General features: G+C 36.5%; 1 protein-coding gene across 11 annotated transcripts in view; it reads right to left on the bottom strand.

Moving 5' to 3' along the window:
• The window catches only part of SPAG9 (sperm associated antigen 9), a 152299-nt gene that overhangs the window by 11123 nt on the left and 117535 nt on the right, over positions 1-23641 (bottom strand). For 6 of the 11 annotated variants that reach the window (XM_069603657.1, XM_069603662.1, XM_069603652.1 and 3 more), the window contains 17 exons: positions 22645-22702; positions 21840-21992; positions 21337-21388; positions 18417-18547; positions 14757-14813; positions 13560-13733; positions 12902-13031; positions 12146-12235; positions 11736-11903; positions 11110-11281; positions 7454-7672; positions 6988-7183; positions 5585-5710; positions 4310-4390; positions 3576-3643; positions 1403-1551; positions 265-436 (listed from right to left, as the gene is read on the bottom strand). In XM_069603657.1, the coding sequence (XP_069459758.1) occupies positions 265-436; positions 1403-1551; positions 3576-3643; positions 4310-4390; positions 5585-5710; positions 6988-7183; positions 7454-7672; positions 11110-11281; positions 11736-11903; positions 12146-12235; positions 12902-13031; positions 13560-13733; positions 14757-14813; positions 18417-18547; positions 21337-21388; positions 21840-21992; positions 22645-22702 (2196 nt within the window). The remainder of the gene's footprint in view (positions 1-264; positions 437-1402; positions 1552-3575; positions 3644-4309; positions 4391-5584; positions 5711-6987; positions 7184-7453; positions 7673-11109; positions 11282-11735; positions 11904-12145; positions 12236-12901; positions 13032-13559; positions 13734-14756; positions 14814-18416; positions 18548-21336; positions 21389-21839; positions 21993-22644; positions 22703-23641) is intronic. The other 5 variants (XM_069603653.1, XM_069603655.1, XM_069603660.1 and 2 more) reach the window with 2 other exon arrangements.

The following is a 23641-nucleotide window of genomic DNA, read 5'->3' as shown; positions in this document are numbered from 1 at the left end:
ATTACTGGTTTAAGATATTCTGGGGGGAAGACTCGACAGTTCTGCTGATGGATTAGATGTGGGGAACAAGAAAGGAAGAGTCAAAAATGATCTTAAGTTTTTGTCAAGAATCACAGGGTAGATGGATCATTTGCCAACAGTTTCAGTGATAAGAGATCACTATTTCTGAGGCAACTTACTCATTGGTTCTACTCAGCATTTGAAATAATTTAAAAATAAACCATTTTCTTTGACTGACAAAGATAAAATGCTTTGGATGCTTACCTAGCATTTTGCTCACATAAGGCTCAATGTCCACATCCTGCAGATGTTGGTAAGTGTGTGCGTGATAGAGACGGAGTGTGGAATCCAAACGGATGGAGACCCACACGCCATCACCCACCCAGGCAAGCTGCCGCACTTGGCTCTCCTTCCTGGGGTGTGCATCAAATGATTTCTAGAACAGATTGTTCAATCACAATGTTACTTTAGTTATCTAGGAGTTAGTGCTTAAAAACTGTGCTAATTTGCACAATAATCTGACAGACCACCTAATAAAAGAGGAGCCTAAGTATTGTTTACTCTTATATACACAACTGCTATTATCCCATACTGCAAAAAAAAAGAAAAAAGAGCTAAAGGATGTTGTGTAGACTATCAACTTATGAAAGCAATCTTGACACATTCATTCTATGTAACAGCATTCAACAAAAAGACGGAATTGGACCTCAGGATTTTGCACTGCTCCAGAGCAAGACCCCAAATAAGATCCTATTTATAGTTAAACAAAAATGAACCTACTGTGCTATATATGTAAGCATATACCTGCATGTAAAGAATATATCTAAAAAATAAACACCAAATGGAACTTCTAGGTTTGTAAACAGGATCTGGGACAAATGGAGAACTTCCACCTTAAAAATTTCCTACTATTTTTCTTTCTTTAAACAATTAGAATAAATTTATATGTTGTGGCAAAACTTTTTAAAGACAACAATGCTAAGAGGTTTTTATTTTTACAACGAATTCCCACTGCAATATGATTCCTCAGTCTGTGACATACATATGGATTTGCCTGAATACACACTGAGTAGTGGGGGAGACTTGAGAGTTCTCCTCCCAAACCACCTCTACATGACTAAACATTTCAAGAACCACGTATTCAAGCAGTACACGTATGGGTCTACAGATACTCAGACATACATTTAGACATTCATGTGTGAATCACTTCCCATACTCATAGTCAAAAGCAGCAAGAGAGATAAAGTATCATAGAAAGCTGAGAATTCATCCAGTATATCACTGAAGTACCTCAAAATACACAGATTCAGAAAACAATTTCTAAAAAAGCTGAAAATAATTGAATCTTAGGGATTTCAGGTAATATAAATTCAGTAAGTACAGAAAACATGGGTTAACTTGCCTCTATTTTCATGGCCTTTGGCTGAACCACATAAATTTTGTTCCTATAGCCACACCAAACTTTGTCATGTACCACAGTCATGCATCGGATGGAATGGTGAGGTCGTCCAAGATCTAACAGGTGATAGTTTGACAAATCCCACTGTCCATCTTTAAAATAAGGAGTAGATTATTAGTTTATGTATACCATCTTTTACTCAATTTTAACTCAAAAAATATTTTATTTGGGTGTGTAATTAAATTTATTAATGAAGTATCACCAAATATCATGTATTTCAGTGTATATTTACAGATATTAATCCCAGGCAAGCTGTATATATTACAGATATATATACATACAGTGTATATATTACAGACATTAATCTATAAATTAAATCTGTAAATCAGATATAAATCAAACAGAGTTGGATGAGATCTCAAAGATCATATGGTCCAACCTGCCACCCATTACCTGGACCCCCTTGCTCTCAACAGAGGTGATGTGATTAGTTATTTTTAAGTTACCTGTTTACAAAAGTATTTTAGGTATTACAATGAACTTAAGGTTATTTGGGGCATAATATCGCTCTGGCTCACTTGCATTTTTGGTGTATCTTCTTAGATAGAAGTCAAGGGCAACTCACTGCTAAGGCTTTAGGAATTATGCATAACTTTAGTGATGACAAGAAATTCATTACAAATGAGAACCAACCACTGTAAGCTTGCTTTGCTTGATAATTTCAGTGAAGGAAAACATAATTCCTCACAAAGCAGCTGTTTCATTTTAAGAAAACTGTAATTATCTTAAAATATTCCCCATACTCAGCTAAAGTCTGCCTTCTTGTACATAATCACTCTTTCATCTATAGTTATGCCTAATGGAAACACAGAATAAATCTCACAGAGTAAGTCTCACTTCATTGCTACTGCCCTGTCTTCGTGTTTTGGACACATTTGTTTATGGAACTTTCATCCCAACTCCATTTTGTCTAGATCCATTTCATGCTATCTTTCTACCAGAGTGGAGCAGGATCACCAGCCCTGCTCTAGACACTAATTTCTATGAGGTTTAGCATGTTAACTAACTTGTACTGAGTTTAATGTCACCCTTTAAGTAACTGTCACTCTTCACACAAATCTCCATCTACTCTTTGGAACCCAAATGCAGGACTTTACATTTATCCTTATTTAATGTATTCTGTCTTGCTCAGTTTTCAATTCAGTCTACCAAAACATTTATTATTCCATTTTTCTAGGTTCTCCTACTCACTAGTCGAGTGACCAGGAACAAGTAACTACTGTGCCTCAGTTTCCTCAGCTACAAAATGAGGATGACAATAGAATTTTCTTCATAAGTTGCTGTGCGGATTAAACTCAGATACCGTCTATAAAGGCCCTGAACAATGTAAAACAGAGGCCTCTCTTTTCATTATGGAGTCATTAACCAAAAATCTCTAGGCACCTAAGTATCATCTACCTCACATTTCTTGAGGCTGCAAAAAGATATGAGACTTTGGAAAAGTCTTGCAAAAATTAATTAATAAAATAAAAAATTAATTTTTGCAAGGCTTTTCCAAAGTCTCATATCGGATCTATATTTTTATATTTCCCTGATCTACCAATCTAGTAGGAAGGAAATATCACTTTTGGACTATACATGTACCAAGGAATTATATACTCAATTTCTTAAATTCACTCAGTGCAGTTTTCTGACACCTTCTGTCTGCAGATGGTAGAAACACTACTTTAAAGGGGAAGAATATAAAAAACATGACAAGAAAATGATTAAACTTTAGCTAATTAAAAATTCTTTTCAAGAACATTCCAAATGTAAGTGAATGCAAATTACTTTTAAAATACTGGACAAAAGAAACCATGTACTCTCACTAAATTAGGCCTATGATTAGAAAACAAATAAAACAAATAAATACTTCCATTGCACATTATTTAAGAGGACCATAAGGACTATTTGCTCAGTATGGTAAACAAATTTTCACTGAGGTGTATGATTAATGTATGCCTCCAGTCAGGCACTCACATATTTACTCATTTCATACATGGTTAGTATTCAGTTTAAATCTTTATTCTTTCTTCTATGAAATATCATTTCTTTAAAACATATGAGGTCAGTATGTTTGAAAATGCTCTTGCAAAGCAACGAATCAGCACACATGTTACATATTCATGAAACTCACCAACTCCTCTGTGAAAGATTGCAAGGGTGCCGTCAGCCAGGGCCACCAACACAATTCCTTTGACATGTCTGCAAACAGGAAAGGGGGTCTTAGAACTCTCCATTTGGGAGTGCAGAAGACACCACACGCTGCTGAACTAGTTCAGAGGTTCTCAGAAGACCAATCTGTGATGTGAGGAGCTTACAGGAGAATCTAAAGGAACAGATTCTTTTCTTCATTGAGAAAAGTCTCGTTATGAAAATGTCAGCTGGACTCAATAGGAAGCATGTGTGGTGACTCAGCTGTTTCACTTTCTAACCTCATCTCATTGCAGACAAAAGGTCCACAGACCAGAGGCACACACCTTGAGTAGAAAGAGTCAGCTCTGTGGATCTAAGAGACAAACTGACTTTTCACAGTCAACATACAGAAAAGGACTGGTAAATCAATCACCCAATCAGCATATTCACAAAGTGTAAAGAATATTCTGAAACAAATATCACGGGTTTTAATTGGTTTTCTCACCAACAGGCTAAAGAACTCTCAGAACAGTGAGGAATCAACCTAGAAAGCTTTCTCTTCTACTTAAAATTACTTGGTTTATTTTCTAGTTTTAATCTCATTCATAAAGAGGGTTAAAAAAGACATGGATACTGATTTAGTCATGAAGTACATGTTAACTTTAATAGTCTTAGAATCTAGTTTATACCAAAATACATATTTTTCAAAGGAAGAATTTCTAAAATAAAACTTACACAATACTGAGAATCGAATCTTTAAGTTTAATAGAATGGAGACATTTCCTCCACTGGGCTACAGATGAATGGACATACAAACTGCAAGAACAAAATCAAGACTGGTAAGGCATAGAGAACACATCAAGTAGTTGCTTATATCTAATAATGACACAAAGTTTCTTCAAAAGAAAAGAAGAGTAACATAAAAATTTCAGGACAAAACAAGGAAAGGATAGGCCTAAGGCAGAGAAATAAGCTGCTTAAGCAAACAGAAACATAAAAAGAAGGAAAAGCCAGAACTAACGCATGGTTGGTTTCAGATTACCACATACTTCAGAATCCTTGGCTATCAATCTTTTAAAAAAATAGTCTTCTTACTGAGCTATAAATTTCTGATAATAGAGCGGTTTACATCAGGGAGCGGCAAACTAAGGCCCATAGGCCAAATCCAGCCATCTACCTGTCTTAGTACAGTCTCAAGCTAAAAATGGTCTTTATATTTTTTAAATGGTTGGGAAAAAAAAAAAACCAAAAGGAGAGTATTTCATGACATACAAGACTTATATGAAATTCAGTGTTCATAAGTTTTATTATTATTAGAACATATCCACACCAGTTCACTTAGGTATTGTCAATGCAGTGGCTGCTTTTGCACCACAACAGCATAGTTAATAAGTTGCTACAAAGATCATAAGGCAACAAAACCTGATATATTTCTTGTCTGACCCTTCATAGAGAAACGTATGTCAAACCTTCATTTTGTAGTATTAGTCCTTTATGGGAAAGATCCACTAGTGATTTCGTTTAACCTTAGGAAAAGCACAAGTTTGTAAGACTCTTCACACTACTACAAAGTGGAAAAGTCCTATAGTGTTTATCAACTCCTAAGCTTTTAGACTGTGATTTGTCCTTGTTTTCCCAGAAGTTATGTTTAAAATTGGGCCTTTCTGCAGCCCGAGATTTTTTTAATCCCTTTTATTTCCTGAACAACAGGATCTCCTATTTTTAGATCACCCAGATTTTTAAGTTTACTTAACTTTTTTCCCAAGAATATTATATGAAGGAAACATCCTATGACAAACATACGGTTCACCACTCAGAACCAATGCAAGTCCAAGTCCAAGTTATGAGGTAGTTGCAATATAACTTCAAAATTGTGTGTATATAAAATTCTTCACTTTAATAGGCACTTTTTGTTTGTATTTGTATGTAGCACATTTTAATTATCTTAAGATTTCTAAAGCAAAATTGAAAGACTTAAGATTTCTAATATTAAAAAGATTTGATACCTACCACCCATTTTGAGCTCCAAGCCACATAGTTGGTAAAAGGCTACTCATCTTCTGGGCTTCCTCTCTCACCAGGTCTTGTTCATTTGGCAATACTGATATTTGATCTTTATATGCATCTGAGTCATTACTGTGGGAAAAAAGGAAAAAAAAATCTTATTGTGTTTAGCTACAGTTTTCAGGAATTGATAATTTTTACATTTTAGTGTACTGTTAAAAAAATAAATTCCAGTAAAGCCAAAGTTGGATGATTATATTAAACATTTCAGAGACAGTGAGAAAGGGAGGGAGGGAGGGTGGAGGGAAGGCAGGCAGGCAGACAGGCAGCTAGGCAAGGCAAGGCAATGGGAGGCGGACGGGAGGGAGAATAGGAAGGAGTGAAAGGTATATAAATATATATATTGCAGCAATTGTACCAGAAGTAACACTGACATACTAGGAGGTTCAAGGCACAGAAAAGGGAAATAAGACACAGTAACGAAATATAGCAGTTAATATCCAGACTAAAGTTAATTCTCTCTTATAGTTATCTTGAATTTTATGAGTTTCTTCTGTGCGGATAGAAGGAGGAGAGATGGTTTGTTTTAAAACTACACATACATACCTACACACACACACACACACACACACAGACATCACAGGAGGGTTAATTATAAACAATGTTCTAAAATAAATAAACTGAAACATGCTTTTATTCTATCCCCAAACTTTATTTCTTTGGACTGTCAGAGGACAGTTAGTTTAAAAAAAAAAGCATAACTGGGCTATCAAATTCAAAACAGACAAATGAATCAGTAAGTTTAAAAAGATGACTTTATACCCCTATCACCTTTCTATAAGGTCTAGAGAAGGCAAGAAAGGAAATTAAACAACTCTTTCTTTTGAAGGAAAAGTCTGAAACAAATTGTTTTCTAATAAAATACTTGCCAGAAATCTAAATTCAAAAGGTCATTAAAACCCACATGGGAAATTTAAATGGGCAGTTTTGTGGATAGAGTGGGTGTAGGAGTGGGGATTAAAATAATGAGTTATTAATAGAATAGAAGACAGTACAATTTTTAAAAAATCCATAGATATTTGGTATGGCTTTAAAAAAAATTGTACTCACTGTACTCTATTCTGTTAATAACTCATTATTTTAATCCACACTGACTGGTAAGGATTTTGACTAATATACTTTATAAGCAAGATTTTTTTAAGTTGCAAGGAATAGAGAGCAAATAGGGGAAAAATATGTCTAGATTTTTCTTCTGCAATGTAACAGATGAAGACATAGTGGGAATAAGTAATAACATCTAAATCTGCCACAACAATGTCAGTTAGTAGGAATATTTTGGCTGCTTGAGATCATTTTGGTTCCTTTACATGTGCACTCTGGTTTCCTCAGGTGTTTACGCATTTTTATACCTTGACTGATACACCGGTGAGAGGTCTTCTGGGATTTGAACCCCCAAAGGATCTGTAAACACATGCTCTGTGTACACGCCAGTCTGGGAGACATCCACAGTATCTTCAGCTGATCCTGCATTGCCTTCTGTAGCTTCAGTTGCTTCTTCTGCTGTTGGAACATTTTCATCAATCTCACTATTTTCTGTCTCCTTTTCTAAAAAATAAATAAAGCATGCTAACCATTCCAAGTTTGAGCTTTTCTTCCAATCACTTCCCCCACCAAAACCCCTCTACAGAATTCCACTCTTACCCTCTTCTCCATATAATAAAATTGAGGATTCTTGATTTCATTTAACAATCATCACAGCATCCTCTTTCAAGCACTTTCATCCCTGTTACTTTAAAATCTAAGTTAAGTCCATACTGAGTCACCTGGGACAGGCTCAGAAACTATACAGATGGTGTCTAGGGAAGATAAACATACCCGGCGGTTTTTCCATCACTGGAGAAGTTTCATTGGTATTAGGGGAAGTGGCAGCTGCTGTTATACCTTCTGCAGAACAACCAACTACTGTGATGCCTCCCAACAGGCTATCTGTCTCTGCTGAGCTATTGCTTGTCATGCTTCCACATAAAGATGCTTTGTCTACTTGTCCGGATTCTGAAAGCTCTTCTCCTGCAGGGTAGTCTGTTTCTCGGGCTCCTGAAGTACAAGATAAACTTTCTTTAAATAGCTCAGTAAACTTCTATAAGCAGCATTTTCTCTATTAAAGCAACTATAGGTTTGAAATAAGAGTAAAGGTGAGACAAATATCTAAGCAAATACACTGCCAAGATGGTAAATAAATTTTATTTAAACTAATTTAAACTCAATTCACAAATTGAGAAAGTAGTTTAAAAAATTAAGAAAATAAATGCAACAATAATAAATAATAACTAATGCAAGCACAAGTAAACCAAAAAAATGTCAGAAATGTGTTTCTGTTCTTAATATGAGTTCTTAAAGCAGCCAACTAATGAGATTAAAAACAACAAAATATAATTCTATCTGACAAGTCAGCAAAATTTTTTTTATCACTATTTCTATTTCAAATATGAATTTCTGCCACTATTAAAAATTAATACAGCCTAGGTATATACAGTGCATTAAGATATTAGTAACACACTTAAAAACTAAGCATTTAACATTTAAAAAATCTTTTCAGTTCTCTTTATTTAGAAAGCTATTCTTATCCATATCACATTAAAAAATTTTATTGTAGTAAAATATACATACATTGTTGCTCAGTCACTCCACTGTATCTGATTCTTTGTTACCCCATGACTGCAGCTCACCAGGCTTCCCTGACCTTCACTAACTCCCAGAGTTTGCTCAAACTCCTGCCCATTGAATCGGTGATGCCACCGAAACATTTCATACTGTGTCATCCCCTTCTCCTCCTGCCTTCAATCTTTCCCAGTAACAGGGTCTTTTCCAATGAGTCGGCTCTTTACATCAAGCGGCCAAAGTATTGGAGCTTCAGCTTCAGCATCAGTTCTACCAGTGAATATTCAGGGTTGATTTCCTTTAGGATTGACTCGTTTCATCTCCCTGATGTCCAAGGGGCTCTCAAGAGTCTTCTCCAACACCACAGTTTGAAAGCATCAATTCTTTGGCACTTAGCCTTTTTTACGGTCCAACTCTCACATCCATATACGACTACTGGAAAAACCACAGCTTTGACTATATGGACTTTTGTTGGCAAAGCGATGGCTCTGCTTTTTAAAACACTGTCTAGGTTTGTCATGGCTTTCCTTCCCAGGAGCAGGAGTCTTTTAATTTCATGGCTGTAGTCACTGTCCACAGTGATTTTGGAGTCCTAGAAAGTAAGACGTCACGGTTTACATTTTTTTCCCTGTCTATTTGCCATGAAGTGATGGGACCAGATGCCATGAGCTTAGTTTCTTGAATGCTGAGTTTTGAAGCCAGCTTTTTCACTCTGGTCTTTCACCTTCATCAAAAGGCTCTTTAGTTCCTTTTCGTTTTCTGCCATTAGGATGGTGTCATCTGCATACCTAAGGTTATCGGTATTTCTCCCCACAATCTTGATTCCAGCTTGAGCTTCATCTAGCTGGTATTTCACATGATATCTTCTGAATATAAGTTAAATAAGCAGGGTGACAATATACAGCCTTGACATACTTCTTGCCCATGTTTTAACCAGTCTGTGGTTCTGTGTCTGGTTCTAACTGTTGCTTCTTGACTTGCATACAGAGTTTTTAGGAAGCAGGTAAGGTGGTCTGATATTCCCATCTCTTGAAGGATTTTCCAGTTTGTTGTGATTCACACAGTCAAAGGCTTTAGCATAATCAATGAAGCAGAAGTAGATGTTTTTCTGGAATTCTCTTGCTTTTTCTATGATCCAATGGATGTTGGCAATTTGATTTCCGGTTCCTCTGCCTTTTCTAAATCCAGCTTGTACATCTGGAATTTCTCCGTTCACATACTGTTGAAGCGTAACTTGATGGATTTTGAGCATTACTTTGCTAACATGAGATGAGGGCGATTGTATGATAGTTTGAACATTCTTTGGCATTGCCCTTCTCTGGGATTGGAATGAAAACTGACTTTTTCCAGTCCTGTGGCCACTGCCGAGTTTTCCAGATTTGCTGACATATTGAGTGCAGTACTTTCACAGCATCACCTTTTAGGATTTGAAATAGCTCAGCTGGAATTCCATCACCTCCTCTAACTTTGTTCAGAGTAATGCTTCTTAAGGCCCACTTGACTTTGCATTCCAGGATGTCTGGCTCTAGGTGAGTGATCATACCATCATGGTTATCTGGATCATTAAGACCTTTTTTGTATAGTTCTTCTGTCTATTCCTGCCACCTCTTCCTATCTTCTGCTTCTGTTAGGTCCTTACCATTTTTCTGCCCTTTATTGTGTCCCTCTTTGCATGAAATGTTCCCTTGGTATCTCTGATTTTCTTGAAGAGATCTCTAGTCTTTCCCATTCTATTGTTTTTTCCTCTATTTTTTTTGCATTGTTCACTTAAAAGGCTTTCTTATCTCTCCTTGCTATTCTCTGGAACTCTGCATTCAGATGGGTGTATTTCCTTTTCTCCTTTGCCTCTCACATCTCTTCTTTTCTCAGCTATTTGTAAGGCCCCCTCAGACAACCATTTTGCCTTTTTGCATTTCTTTTTCTTGGGGATGGTTTTGGTTTTGATCACTGCCTCCTGTACAATGTTACAAACCTCCATCCATAGTTCTTCTGACACTCTATCAGATCTAATCCCTTGAATCCATTTGTCACCTCCACTGTATAATCATAAGGGATTTGATTTATATCATACCTGAACAGTCTAGTGGTTTGTCCCACTTTCTTTACCTCTAAATTTTGCAATAAGGAGTTCATGATCTAAGCCACTACATAAAGTCTGCCATATTAACCATTTTAAGTGTATAATTCAGAGGCATTAATTATATTCACAATATTATGCAGCCATCACAGCTATCTACATCCAACACTTTTCTGTCGCTCCATATAGAATACCTATACCAAGTAAGTAACTCTCTGATTGCCATACCCTTACCCCAGGAATCTCTAATTTAATTCTGTTTATGAATTTGCCAGCTCGGATGAATAGACAGCTCAGATAAGGAGAATCATACAATATTTGTATCTGAGTTGTTTCTAAGATTAATCTGTGTTATGGAACGTATCAGAGTCTCATTCCTTTATATGGCTGAATAATATTTCAAGCTATACATCAACTTTTTTTTTTTTTTTGCTGTGCTGGGTGCCATGTGGGATCTTAGCTCCCCAACCAGGGATTGAACCCATACCCCTGCAGTGGAAGCACAAAGTCTTCACCACTGGACTGGCAGGGAATTTCCTTTAATTTTTAAACCAATGTTTTAATATCACATAGTATTTAATATGGAATTCTAAAAGGCCCTCTGATTTTCACCCTTCTCAAATTTCCATTGTTTTATTTTTTTCACAGTATCTGAAAATATCCTCCTTAGTCATTTGAACTCAGTTTCTGTTTTGCCTTCACAAACTAGAAGAGATGCATAACTGTCTCTCCAGTAACCAATCGGTTTCTACCAGTGAGGAGCTGTGGATGGTGCGGAGAGAGGAACTACTCTTACCTGGTACGCTTGATATACACAGAACATGAGAGTTACAAACAGTGAAACTGTCTAGGATGTTGCCTGGTTGAACAGCATCAATAATGATAACTTTTGTAGCTGAATGAGTGCTGGTACAGATCCAGACTAGGCTGGATAATTCTTCTTGATTTTTTAACTCCTTCTGTTGTTCCTGCACAGGCAAAGCAAAGCAAATCAATGTTTAAAATGAGACATGTGCATAAATATTTATATGGCTGTGCTATTACACTAAAGGACACTACTATTCCAAGTTCACTTCCAGATTATTTGGAAGGCTGAGAGTATAATCACCTTTCAACAATAATTAGTAGATGAAAAACTAGTAGCTAAAGCAGATTAGTGACAAAAAATGTTCTCTGTCTTGACTGTGATAGCTGTTACACAGGTTCACACATTTGTCAAAACTCTTTGTACTTATTTTGAGTGTATACTTTATTGAATGTAAAATATACTCTAGTAAAACTGACTTAAGAGTGAGGGCAGGGATGAGGAGTAATCAAGGGCATAGTAACCCCAATTAGAAGCTGGACCTAGAAGTCAGTCTGAGACCAAAGAGCTAAACAATTAGTCTCAGAAACGGGGGCAAATGCAGTGCAAGCACTTACCTTAAGTTCCTGATCTAACTTGTCCAAGCTATTCTGAGATGCACTTCGCTGTTTACTGCCTTCTGCTTCCAAACCAGCAACATCCTTGTAAAATACACTTGCTCCAACAACAGAACCACCATCTCTGGTCTTCCCACCGGACAAATTGACTCCAACAGCACACCACAGCTTTGTTGGGTTAAAAAAAAGATGGTATTCAGTCATTTTCTCTCTAAAAATATTTAGAACTCTTCACATTCCCTTAATAGATGTAATGATTACAAAGAGAGGGCTCTAATATTCAAACTATTTCAGTCTAAAATGACATAATGAGTAACTTTGCCCACAAAAGTAGAATTTAAACTCCTGTTTTAGAAAAAAATGCATCAAGACTTAAAGGAATATTACCTTTAATTTCAAGATTACTTTACCTTCATTGATGTATCTTTTTCATCTAGAGGTCTGAGATAGACAGGCACAGGTAAGTTTTTCATCTTATTCTCCCCTTGTCCGTTGGTTATCTAATAATTGGGAAGGGGAGAGAAGGACACACTGGGTAAGTCTCATCAAAAGTGAACTTATAGAACTTATGGGCAAGCACTGCTGCAACATATTTACTCTATGAAGTCAAGTTCAAGTTAACTTTGTCTTTCTTACTTGAAAAATGAGCAGAAAATCAAGTGGTAGTTAGAGAAAATAAGGGAGCTCAGAAAAAATACACGAATTCACAGCCCTGTTAGTACACACATGTGCGTGTGACTGTGTGTTATGTGTGTGCTTTAGGGGTAGGGAATATGTTCTTAAAAGACGTGAATTGAGTTCTAACAGTTTGAAAGGCTCCATGAGGAAGGCTTCTTTTAATGTTTAAACAATAGATGCTATTTTTCTTTTAAATGAAATCTTCAGTATTAAAACAGAGTACATTATCCCAAAGTTCCATACTCAACCACCTCCTATATTGACCCTTCTCCCTCTTCACAGAACTTGGACACATTTCTTTTGAACTGTAGGGCTTTAGAAAACAGCCTGAAAACAAAACCACAATCCTTAATGCTTCTCTAAACATGTGCCAAATGCACGCTGCTTGAAACCAGCAGGTGTGGGATGTGTGTTTAGAATCTTTCATGCCAGGCCTACTCCTCTCTCTGCATTTCCCACCAGACGCTCTCACCATATGCAAACATTACCTGTTTGTACTTTTGAGGCAGACTCCAGCCAAAAGCCTGCACTCTACCATCTTCCTTCTGAACATGTGCCTTTACCTGACGATACTGTTCTCTCTTTTGTTCTCTGCGTGAGGCTAAACTAGCTTCAGTTCTAAAAGAAAAAGAAATTTCCTTTTTTAATTAAGTGAATATAACAATAGCTTATCTCCCTTCTTCTGCTAAAATAGAAATAACAAGAAAAAATTACCTTTGTGTCCGTTCACAGATAATATATAATTGAATCCTAACACTTCTGAGGTAGGCTATCATGCTCATTTATAGGCATGAGAGGTTAACTTTCCCAGGATGGGAAGCCAACTTCCTCTTACAACAAAAAGTGTTAGCTGCTCAGTCATGTCAGACTCTTTGCAGCCTATGGACTATAGCCCGCCAGGCTACTCTTTCCATGGAATTCCCCAGGTAAGAATATTGGAGTGGGTAGCCATTCCCTTCTCCAGGGGATCTTCCTAACCCAGGGAACAAACTTGGGTCTCCTGCATTGTAGGCAGATTCTTAATCCTCTGAGCCACTAGGGAAGCCCTTTATAGGGCCATCCAAACCCTTATAGCTGATCTGATAAGAGGTAAGAATATTCTAAACTGTTATTTAGAGCATAATCATTAGTCTGGAAAATACTTACTCTTCACTAAGGAAATCAAAGGCTCTGGACTTATCCCCAGGGAGCTGAGATAAGGTGCTGCTTCTTTTCTTGACAGAAGGCGTAACATGAGAGGTTGGTGCATTGTACTTCAGGTTAACTGGTGGTTCGGGCTTCTTAGTAGTGTTACTTGAGGAGCTGAAAAGTCGGCTGAAACTAAAAGGAAAGTAAGAGAGAATGTGTGTGTGCGGTGTGTGTATGTATCACACGCATGCTTAAGAACAATCCACAATCTTCACAAATTCCAGAGTTTATACAAGGCAATGAGTTAGAAACTAGCAAAAAGACTTTTTGTAGTAACACACTGGAGCCTTAGCAATAATTCACAGCCAAACTCAGACATTCAGGAAAGAGAAACCATTGCCTAGAATGGCAAATCCCTGTTCTTTAATTAGTAACTCTCATAATGAAAGGAAGAAGCCCTTGAGTACAGACACCTTCTCATAATGAAGAAATAAGACAGTTCCTTTAGCCAGCCAGTGGTTGTTAAACAGCAAGGTACAGCTGTGTGGTTTGAACAGAAGCTTAGCAAGCAACTTCTAAAAATAGTAATAATAAAGTACTAGAACACATATCACCATTTTACCACACATCTTATACATTTCCTTACTAACTTCAATTTAAGTAAATATTTTTTCACATTCACTCAAAAAGAAAAACAAAAACAAAACCTTATTTCTATTAAATAGCAGATTCCTCAAAAAGGGGTAAGTTTTAAGCACAATAAATGCATAGTACTTCTGGCACAAACACAGTTCAAGTCCAAAGCACAAACATACATACACTACTCAAACCCCACAAACACTAAATTTCCGATCTTCACTCTCTAAATTTTCTTACAATCACACAATCAATGAATCAGTAACTTATTTAATGGGGATCTAGGAAATCATCAACTCTAAAAATAATTCCCCATTATTCTATTCAATTGAGCAGACAATGCCACCAAATGCACAACCATGATGCAGCTTACGATAATACTAATTTTTTGTCCTCAAGAACAGCCTTACCGAGCTGGCATACTACATACCAAAAAGAAAAAGTACAGTTTAGCTATATACCCTGAATTTAAAGAGGAAAGTAAGAAGAAAGAAATCATTTGTGAAAACAGATTGATTCTAATCTTCTTTGTCTCAAAGTGCTGCTAGCTAACGTCTTCATGTGATTTTAGATACTTACAACTGCCAAATGCTTGACCTTTTCTTCTCCTGCATGGCTGGATTTTCTCTTGACGCACTACATGGAAAGAGAAAAGGAAAGAGGAGGGAGAGAGATGAAATGAATGTGTCATCAGTGAGATGGTCTAGCTTTCTATCTAAACAACCAGGGACCCAAGAAGCTCATGAAATACATGGAGAATCAACAAGTTTAATAAAAAATTACTTTGATCTATATGTGTCAGTCTGTTAAGGCCAACACAACTAATAATATTGAAATTCCATCCCTTCCTCAAGAGCTCAGACTATTGATAGAGAAAAAATTGCTATCTGTGCAGGACAACCAACAAGCCTGAATGTTGTTTAAGTTTTTTATTGATGAGATATCCTCCAACTTTCCTTTTTATTAGGTTGGTACAAAAGTAATTGCAGGGTTGCATTGCTGAAACTTGCTGTTTGATATTGGAATGCATTCTTAAATAAATGTGGTCACGTTATACATCATTTTAATGTGCACTTCTTGCTTTATGCTTTTTTGTTATTGACTTTTTACTGTTTATCTTATATTTATTTTAGACTAGGGAAATGATGTTAGACAAAAAGCAAATTCGAGTGATTTTTTTATTCGAGTTCAAAATGGGTCGTAAAGCAGCGGAAACAACTCGTAACATCAACAACGTATTTGGCCCAGGAACTGCTTGCTAATGAACACACAGTGCAGTGGTGGTTCAAGAAGTTTTGCAAAGGAGACAAGAGCCTTGAAGATGAGGAGCATAGTGGCTGGCCATCGGAAGCTGACAACGACCAACTGAGAGCAATCACTGAGCTGATTCTCTTATAAGTACATGAGAAGTTGCCGAAGAACTCAACGTCAACCATTCTACAGGCATTTGGTATTTGACACAAACTGGAAAGGTGAAAAAGCTTGGTAAGCGGGTGTAACATGAGCTGGCCAAAAATCAAAAACATGGTCATTTTGAAGTGTTGTCTTCTCTCATTCTGTGCAACAATGATGAACTATTTCTCGATGGGACTGACATGCAACGAAAAGCAGATTTTATATGACAAGTGGCAACAGACCAGCTCAGTGATTGGACTGAGAAGAAGCTTCAAATCACTTCCTAAAACCAAACTTGCACCAAAAGAAAAAGTCATGGTCACTATTTGGTGGTTTGCTGCCAGTGTGATCCATTACAGCTTTCTGAATCCTGGTGAAACCATTACATCTCAGAAGTATGCTCAGCAAATCAATGAGACGCACAGAATACTGCAATACCTGCAGCCAGTACTGGTCAACAGAAAGGGCCCAATTCTTTTCCATGATGACACTTGAGGCATGTCACACAACCAATGCCTCAAAAGTTGAACAAACTGAAGTTTAGTGTCATCCACCATATTCACCTGACCTCTGGCAAACCGACTACCACTTTACGCATCTTGACAGCTTTTTGCAGGAAAAGTGCTTCCACAACCAGCAGGATGCAGAAAACGCTTTCCAAGAGTTCACTAAATCCCGAAGTACAGATTTTTACACTATAGGAATAAACAAACTTATTTTTCATTGGCAAAAATGTGTTGACTGTAATGGTTCCTATTTTGATTAATAAAGATGTGCTTGAGCTTAGTTATAATGATTTAAAAGTCACAGTCTGAAACTGTAATTACATTTGCATCAACCTAACATTAAAATATTGCATTGTAAACCTCTGTCTCTACATAAAGATATTGTTTGTCTTATATTTCCAGTTCTCAAAAACTAGCTTGTAACTTTATTGTTCTAATGGGTCATTTTTCACAGGACTGACTTTTTCATCGCTGAAAAGCTGACCAGGAAAGAAAATAAAATGGATTGATTAGGTAATTAGGCAAAAATTTTTTTTTAAAAAAGGGCACTGCAAACTGATTTAGTATGGCTGTAAGGATTTTGCCATCACTGTCAGAGCTCCCTTTCCTGGGTTTTTTTTTTGACTAATTTTAAAACATCTTTTAATTCAATGAAGAAAGTTACCATTTTTTTTCACTTGTTGACTACCATTTGGCTGTGAAAATTAAAAACAGTAATAAAAAGTGGAGCCTGACTATATGTCTCACTTAACTATTTACTTATTATTTATTCAAAATCTCTTTATTCAAAGCAGGTATTTAAGAACATATCTGTTAGTATATTGGTTTCTTCGTCCAATAAATAAAGATTAAGATACTAATCAGGCCTCCCTAGTGGCTCAGTGGTAAAGAATCCACTTGCCAATGCAGGAGATGTGGGTTCAATTCCTGGGTTAGGGAAGATCCCCTGGAAAGGAAATGGCAAACCATTCCAGTGTTCTTGTCTGGGAAATGCCATGGACAGAGGAGCCTGGTGGGCTACAGCCCATTGGACTGCAAAAGAGTCAGGTATGACTCAGTGACAAAAACAACAAGACACTACTTATCTTCTTCCTTCTTAGCAGTTATAAGCAATTACAACTTTTGAAACCTGTAAAAGTGCTACATAAAATGTTTCATTCATTACTATTAAGTAAAGGATATAATCATAAGGAAGTAAAAGTGGTGGTTAGAAAATACTTTCATAAAGTTTATGAACAATGTGTCAGTGTGTACTGTTACTTGGTAAATCTGATGTGACCATCCAAACTGAAAAACATGGGCAAATCAGAAGGCAATTAGATTACAAACTTCTCATGAACACTTTAAAATTGAAGTAACAAACACTGTTACTGAGGATATGACCATTAGAGGGCAGCATTAATAAGATCCACTGACAAAGGTGCTTTTATACAAGACTGGTCAGAAAGGAGAAAAAAATCAGGACTATTTTACAGGAAAACACTGAGGAAGAATGATTTTGTTTCTTATGTTGAAAATGAAAATTTTATCTCTTCCTGACATTATTGCAAAAGTAGTGTCAGTTTCTATATTCTTTTAAAAACGACTGATGAAAGAAATGTTCACATATTGAGGTATGGAGAAGTATTCTGGCTTATACATCGTTTAATGGAAATGTTATGCTAACTTAAATGCCTAATTGTGGACTATCAAACATACATTATACATATGCTTTAATTATTAAAGAAAAGGGTACACTGACCAGAAGTAAAGAATGTCTATGTTAAAAAAAATAAAAGATGAAATGCCTCCCTTCCTGGGACACCAATGCTGCTACTCAGTCTTTTGATGATAAGACTCCCTTTCCAGGTGGCAAGGCCATACTGCCTCACTGTGTACATGCTGATCTGGTGTTTTAGAAGCCCTGAAGGAATGTTTCCCTGACTTGGTTGATTTTGCTTGTTCTGACAAGATATAAAACTGAGCTGAACACCACACATCTGTCAGTTATTAGAGAGGCTTTCTCCCAGGTTACAGTCCTCCATTTGGCACCAAAAAAACTCTTCCATTTCAATTATAGATCATTTATTGATTATTTTCGTCGACAGACTACTCAACTGCCTTTGAGAGGTTGTGGGAATATCCTCCAAGAGGCTCTACTGGCCCAAAAGGCACCCACTTCCATCACATTCTATTTCTAATTGCCAGTGTTTCTCTAGACCTTTCCTAGTAAACAGAGCAAGGGCTTGGATCTGCAAGGGAAGACTCCAGTTGTGAACAAAGAAATGAATATTAGTAAACAATCAGAAACCTAGTAAACAATAAGTAGAAAAACACCAGAGGTACTTCTCATACAAACCGAATCATCTCTGTCCATCGAACAGCTTCCTGAAGCTCCATCAATCTCTCTTTATATTGGTTTCTCTCCATTAGAACTCGGGCCATTTCTACTCTAGTAAACCGCTTCCTTTGGGCTGTGGGAATATCACTCTATAACGAAAAGAAGACTGCAGATCACTCTGGGAGCCTCAATCTGTTTTGGTCCTATAGCTCAGACTTAGGTAAAATTTTTAATTTAACTTCTTAATTTTAATATATTAACTTACAGAAAACTGGTCTTACAAAAATAAAATCAATAAAGAGAAACAATTACTTATGACTGAAAAGTAGATGATAAAATTTCTAAACAAATACAAGTATTTGAATATATTATAAAGGAAATAAATACAAAGAATAGTGCAGATTTTGAAGGAAACTAAAAAAAGCTGTTATCTCTATAGATTTAATATGCTCACCTGGAAATGCTGTCATCACAACAGCATCTTAAATTCATGTTCTATATAACAAAAGCTAGTTATTCAGAAATTAGTTACAAGTAAGTTCCAAAATGGGGAAACAGTGGAAACAGTGTCAGACTTTATTTTTGGGGGCTCCAAAATCACCACAGATGGTGACTGCAGGCATGAAATTAAAAGACGCTTTGATCAACCTAGATAGCATATTCAAAAGCAGAGACATTACTTTGCTGACTAAGGTCCGTCTAGCCAAGGCTATGGTTTTTCCTGTGGTCATGTATGGATGTGAGAGATGGCCTGAGAAGAAGGCTGAGCACCAAAGAATTGATGCTTTTGAACTGTGGTGTTGGAGAAGACTCTTGAGAGTCCCTTGGACTGCACAGAGATCCAACCAGTCCATTCTGAAGGAGGTCAGCCCTGGGATTTCTTTGGAAGGAATGATGCTAAAGCAGTGAACATGAATGAATTATATACCACTATACAACTAGGGTAAATATAAAAAACATAATACTGAAAAAAGAAGCAAGTTTCCAAGACTAAATACATATAAAACACAAAAACAATGAAAATTAAACCATAGCTTATAAAGATACATACGTGTGTGATATGATAAAATTATTTTTCTTTCAAGTTAATAGAATGATAAGTATAGGACAGTAGTATCATCCAGAGGGAAGAGCATAGCATAGCTTCAATGTTTGATAATGTCTTAGTTCTTAAACAGTGGGTTCATAATGTTAATTTATTATAATGTATAACTCATAACCTACATATACAGCATATATTTTAAATGTATCAAATATCATATAAAAGCACAAATAAGAGGTTGAAGGGCAGCAAATAATCATTCTGATCAGGACATTCATATATCTCAAGTCTGATACTTAAGCAGCAAACACCTATTATAGGGAGTCCATTCTAAAGGAGATCAGCCCTGGGTGTTCTTTGGAAGGAATGATGCTAAAGCTGAAAACTCCAGTACTTTGGCCACCTCATGCGGAGAACTGACTCACTGGAAAAGACTCTGATGCTGGGAGGGATTGGTGGCAGGAGGAAAAGGGGACGACAGAGGATGAGATGGCTGCATGGCATCACTGACGTGATGGACGTGAGTTTGAGTGAACTCCGGGAGATGGTGATGAACAGGGAGGCCTGGTGTGCTGTGATTCATGGGGTCACAAAGAGTTGGACACGACTGAGCGACTGAACTGAACTGAACCCAGTTAACAACAGAATAACTAGTATGCTAACACTGGCAAGAAGTTCATATTTATTCTCTTATATTTATATGTTGAAAACAATATGGGCTAATTGCTTATAAAGTTGATAGACATCTTTTTATGTTTAATGCCATTAAATTTTTTATTACTAAAGCTTTTGTATATTTCTAAGTTAAAACTGGAAACAAAACAAACAACAAACAAAAAAAACTCCAAAATTCTCCAGCTAGCGCTTGAGCTTGAACATGCAAACACAAGTGAGAGCACAAAGCCACAGAGGAAAACTGAGAACATGTAAAGAGCTAGAAAGCTTACCATCTGGACAGCACACAGGAGCATGAGCTATCCTATTCATGATCATAAACGTGATTTTGACTTTTTGACACCACCCTTATGGCAGAAAATGAAGAAGACTAAAGAGCCTCTTGATGAAAGTGAAAGAGGCGAATGACAAAGTTGGCTTAAAACTCAACATTTAGAAAAACTAAGATCATGGTACCTGGTCCCATCACTTCATGGAAAATAGATGGGGAAATAATGGAAACAGAGACAGCCTTTATTTTAGGGGGGCTCCAAAATCACTGCAGATGGTGACTGCAGCCATGAAATTAAAAGACGCTCGCTCCTTGGAAGAAAAGTTATGTGGTCATAGATTGGTTCTAGACAGCATATTAAAAAGCAGAGACATTATTTAGCCAACAAAGGTCTGTCTAGTCAAAGCTATGGTTTTTCCAGTAGTCATGTATGGATGTTGAGAGTTGGACTATAAAGAAAGCTTAGCACCAAAGAATTGATGGCTTTGAACTATGGTGTTGGAGAAGACTCTTGAGAGTCCCTTGGACTGCAAGGAGATCCAACCAGTCCATCTTAAAGGAAATCAGTCCTGAATAGTCATTGGAAGGACTGATGCTCAAGCTGAAAATCGAATACTTTGGCCAGCTGATGTGAAGAACTGACTCACTGGTAGAGACCCTGATGCTGGGAAAGACTGAAGGCAGGAGGAGAAGGGGACGACAGAGGATGAGATGTTGGATGGCACTACCGACTCAACAGACATGAGTTTGAGTAAACTCTGGGAGTTGGTGATGGACAGGCAGGCCTGGCACGCTGCAGTCCATGGGGTAGCAAAGAGTTGGACACAACTGAGTGACTGAACTGAACTTTCATCTTTAAAGTGATATATCCAAAGCTTAATTAACAAGATTTCCCCAAAATATCAGAATGTGGCAAGGTAAGAAAAACAAGTTCAAAATTATAAACCTACATCATCATCGTCTTTTGCTTTTTGCTTTGCATCTTCAACTTCTGCACGAGCTCTAGTGGGGGGAGGGAAAAACAAAACATGTTATTTAAGTTGACTTCAACTTTTTAAAGAATAGAGAATAGGTCAAAAATTTTAACTACCGTTAAATGATTATTTTTCTTTTTCCAGAGTATTTAGCTGCTTTCACTTAAGGGAACATTATTATAGCACTGTTGTCAGAAAACTAGGTATTTAAGAAAAATAATGAATGTTTACAGTTTCCTGATTAGCAACATCTGAACAGTCTAACTTCTTTCACGATCATGACATACACAAAAAATTATAATAGTCAATAAATGGGAGGGTCTGTTCAGAGTAGACACAATTGGCCAGGCACTTAACCCTATCCCAGGCAGTTCTGTGCCCTTTGTGACTTGAGAGGACTAAAGGTAGCAGTCTTGTTATAATCCTGGTGGTACACTGGCAATGCTTATTTGGTTTAGAACAACATGGTAAAAACTTACTTCCTAAGCTCTTCTTCCAATTCTTTGTTCTTTTCCTCCAGCTTCAGCTTGGCTTGTTTCACAGCCTCCAGCTCTCCCTGCAGCACATCTTTCTCACAGGTAAGTTCATCTACTTTTGCTATCAAGTCATTCTTCACTACATTCAAGGCATTTCTAAGAAACACATATTTTAAAAACACCATTACAAATAAATATTCTATCTTTAAGCTTATTTCTCTTGTAGATTAAAGTACCTACAATCAAAAAGCTAAATAATAATTGAATGCTTCAAAGATACTCTACCTGATGTTATCTGCAGGTTTAAAAAAAAAAGCCCACAAAGTAATGGCCTGTTTTTACTTTTCCCACTTACCAAAGAATAAATAGATAAGGCAAGGCAGATCAACAAATTATTAAAAGTCAGAATTAAGATTAAATTTATAGCATCCATAAGGGTATTATTCTTAATAACTTATGAAACGATACTACACAGGACACATTCAGAAGATTAAGAGAAAAGCATGGATACTTGTAGGGTAAAAGGAGATCAGAATCTGTTTATGGGAAAGAAAACAAAACCCAGAGCAATTAAACCTACCTATTAGTGAAATTAGGTCCCATTAACTATCTGCTTGTGTACATGTGTATGCACAAGGCCATACACAGCGAAGGGGAGGAGACAGGGGAGGAGACAGGGGAGGAGACAGGGGAGGAGACAGGGAGCAAGTCTGCATTTATACTGTGTTAAATTAAAGATGTGACATCGATATGGATGAGAAGAAAATTCAGTATCTCTTGTTCCCTGTTAAATTCCGTATATACTTACTTGGTTTCCAACAGTTGTGTATTTTCCAATATAAGATTTTCAACTTCACGACCCATTCCTATCAAAGAAAAAAGATAAAAACTTTGAAAATAAAATTATTAAAACTATATATGTAGACTTAAAATAAGCCATAGTCATAAATTTTAACATTTTATCTGTCCCTCAATAATCTTTTGTCTGTAATTTCATTTTTATATGTTTACTTGCATACATTATAAAATTATAAATAATTATCTACCACAGAACATAGCTAAAGGTTTCTTAAGTCTGTATTTTGTTTCTCCTAGATAATATTCCAAAACAGTGAAGACTTTTCTTCCAAATATTTTTAAAAGTAACAGTATTTAGTGGGGAAAAAAGAATAGCATTAATATGGATGAAAAATCATTTCTAAATCACACCTGATATTGTATGTAGGCTTTTGCCTAAAAATTAGGTCTTATTAATACAGAACAGGCAGAAACAAGAAACAGAACCCCAACACAGATGAAACCTTACCAAAGAAATTATGGTCTTAAAGCCCATGCATTCCATGTAAAGCAAAAACAAAGAACAAGAGATGTTTCATGTGAGAAACAGCATGAAAATAGATACTAAATCCAACAAGTTTTATGCATGACATGAAAGACATTTGAAAGCACAATGTTATGATTTAATGCATAATGATGTGGTAAAGACAGAAATTAAGATGATTTCCTGCATTCATAAGGATGCTCAGATGTGTTATTAACTCTTTCATAAAATAAACTTAAATATAATTAGAATGAAAATTCCAGATCAATAATATAAAGGTTTCTTCAAAGTGCCCTCTTTGAAACAATGTTTACTTGTCAATTTATAGAACCTTGCTTAATAACTTAATGAGTACTGTCAGGTGGGTGGTAGAATATTCAGTGCAAGATCCAACGTAGTGATCTTCAGGGAGAAGAAAGCTATTCAGTTTGTGACTTGTAAGAAACTGAAGAAATTAAACAACACACTAGGGAACATACCTCAA

This window comes from Ovis canadensis, chromosome 11 (genome assembly GCF_042477335.2).
Source record: "Ovis canadensis isolate MfBH-ARS-UI-01 breed Bighorn chromosome 11, ARS-UI_OviCan_v2, whole genome shotgun sequence".
Lineage (NCBI taxonomy): Eukaryota > Metazoa > Chordata > Mammalia > Artiodactyla > Bovidae > Ovis > Ovis canadensis.
Note: the sequence above shows the minus strand (reverse complement) of the source record. Positions and strands in the feature narration are given on the sequence as shown.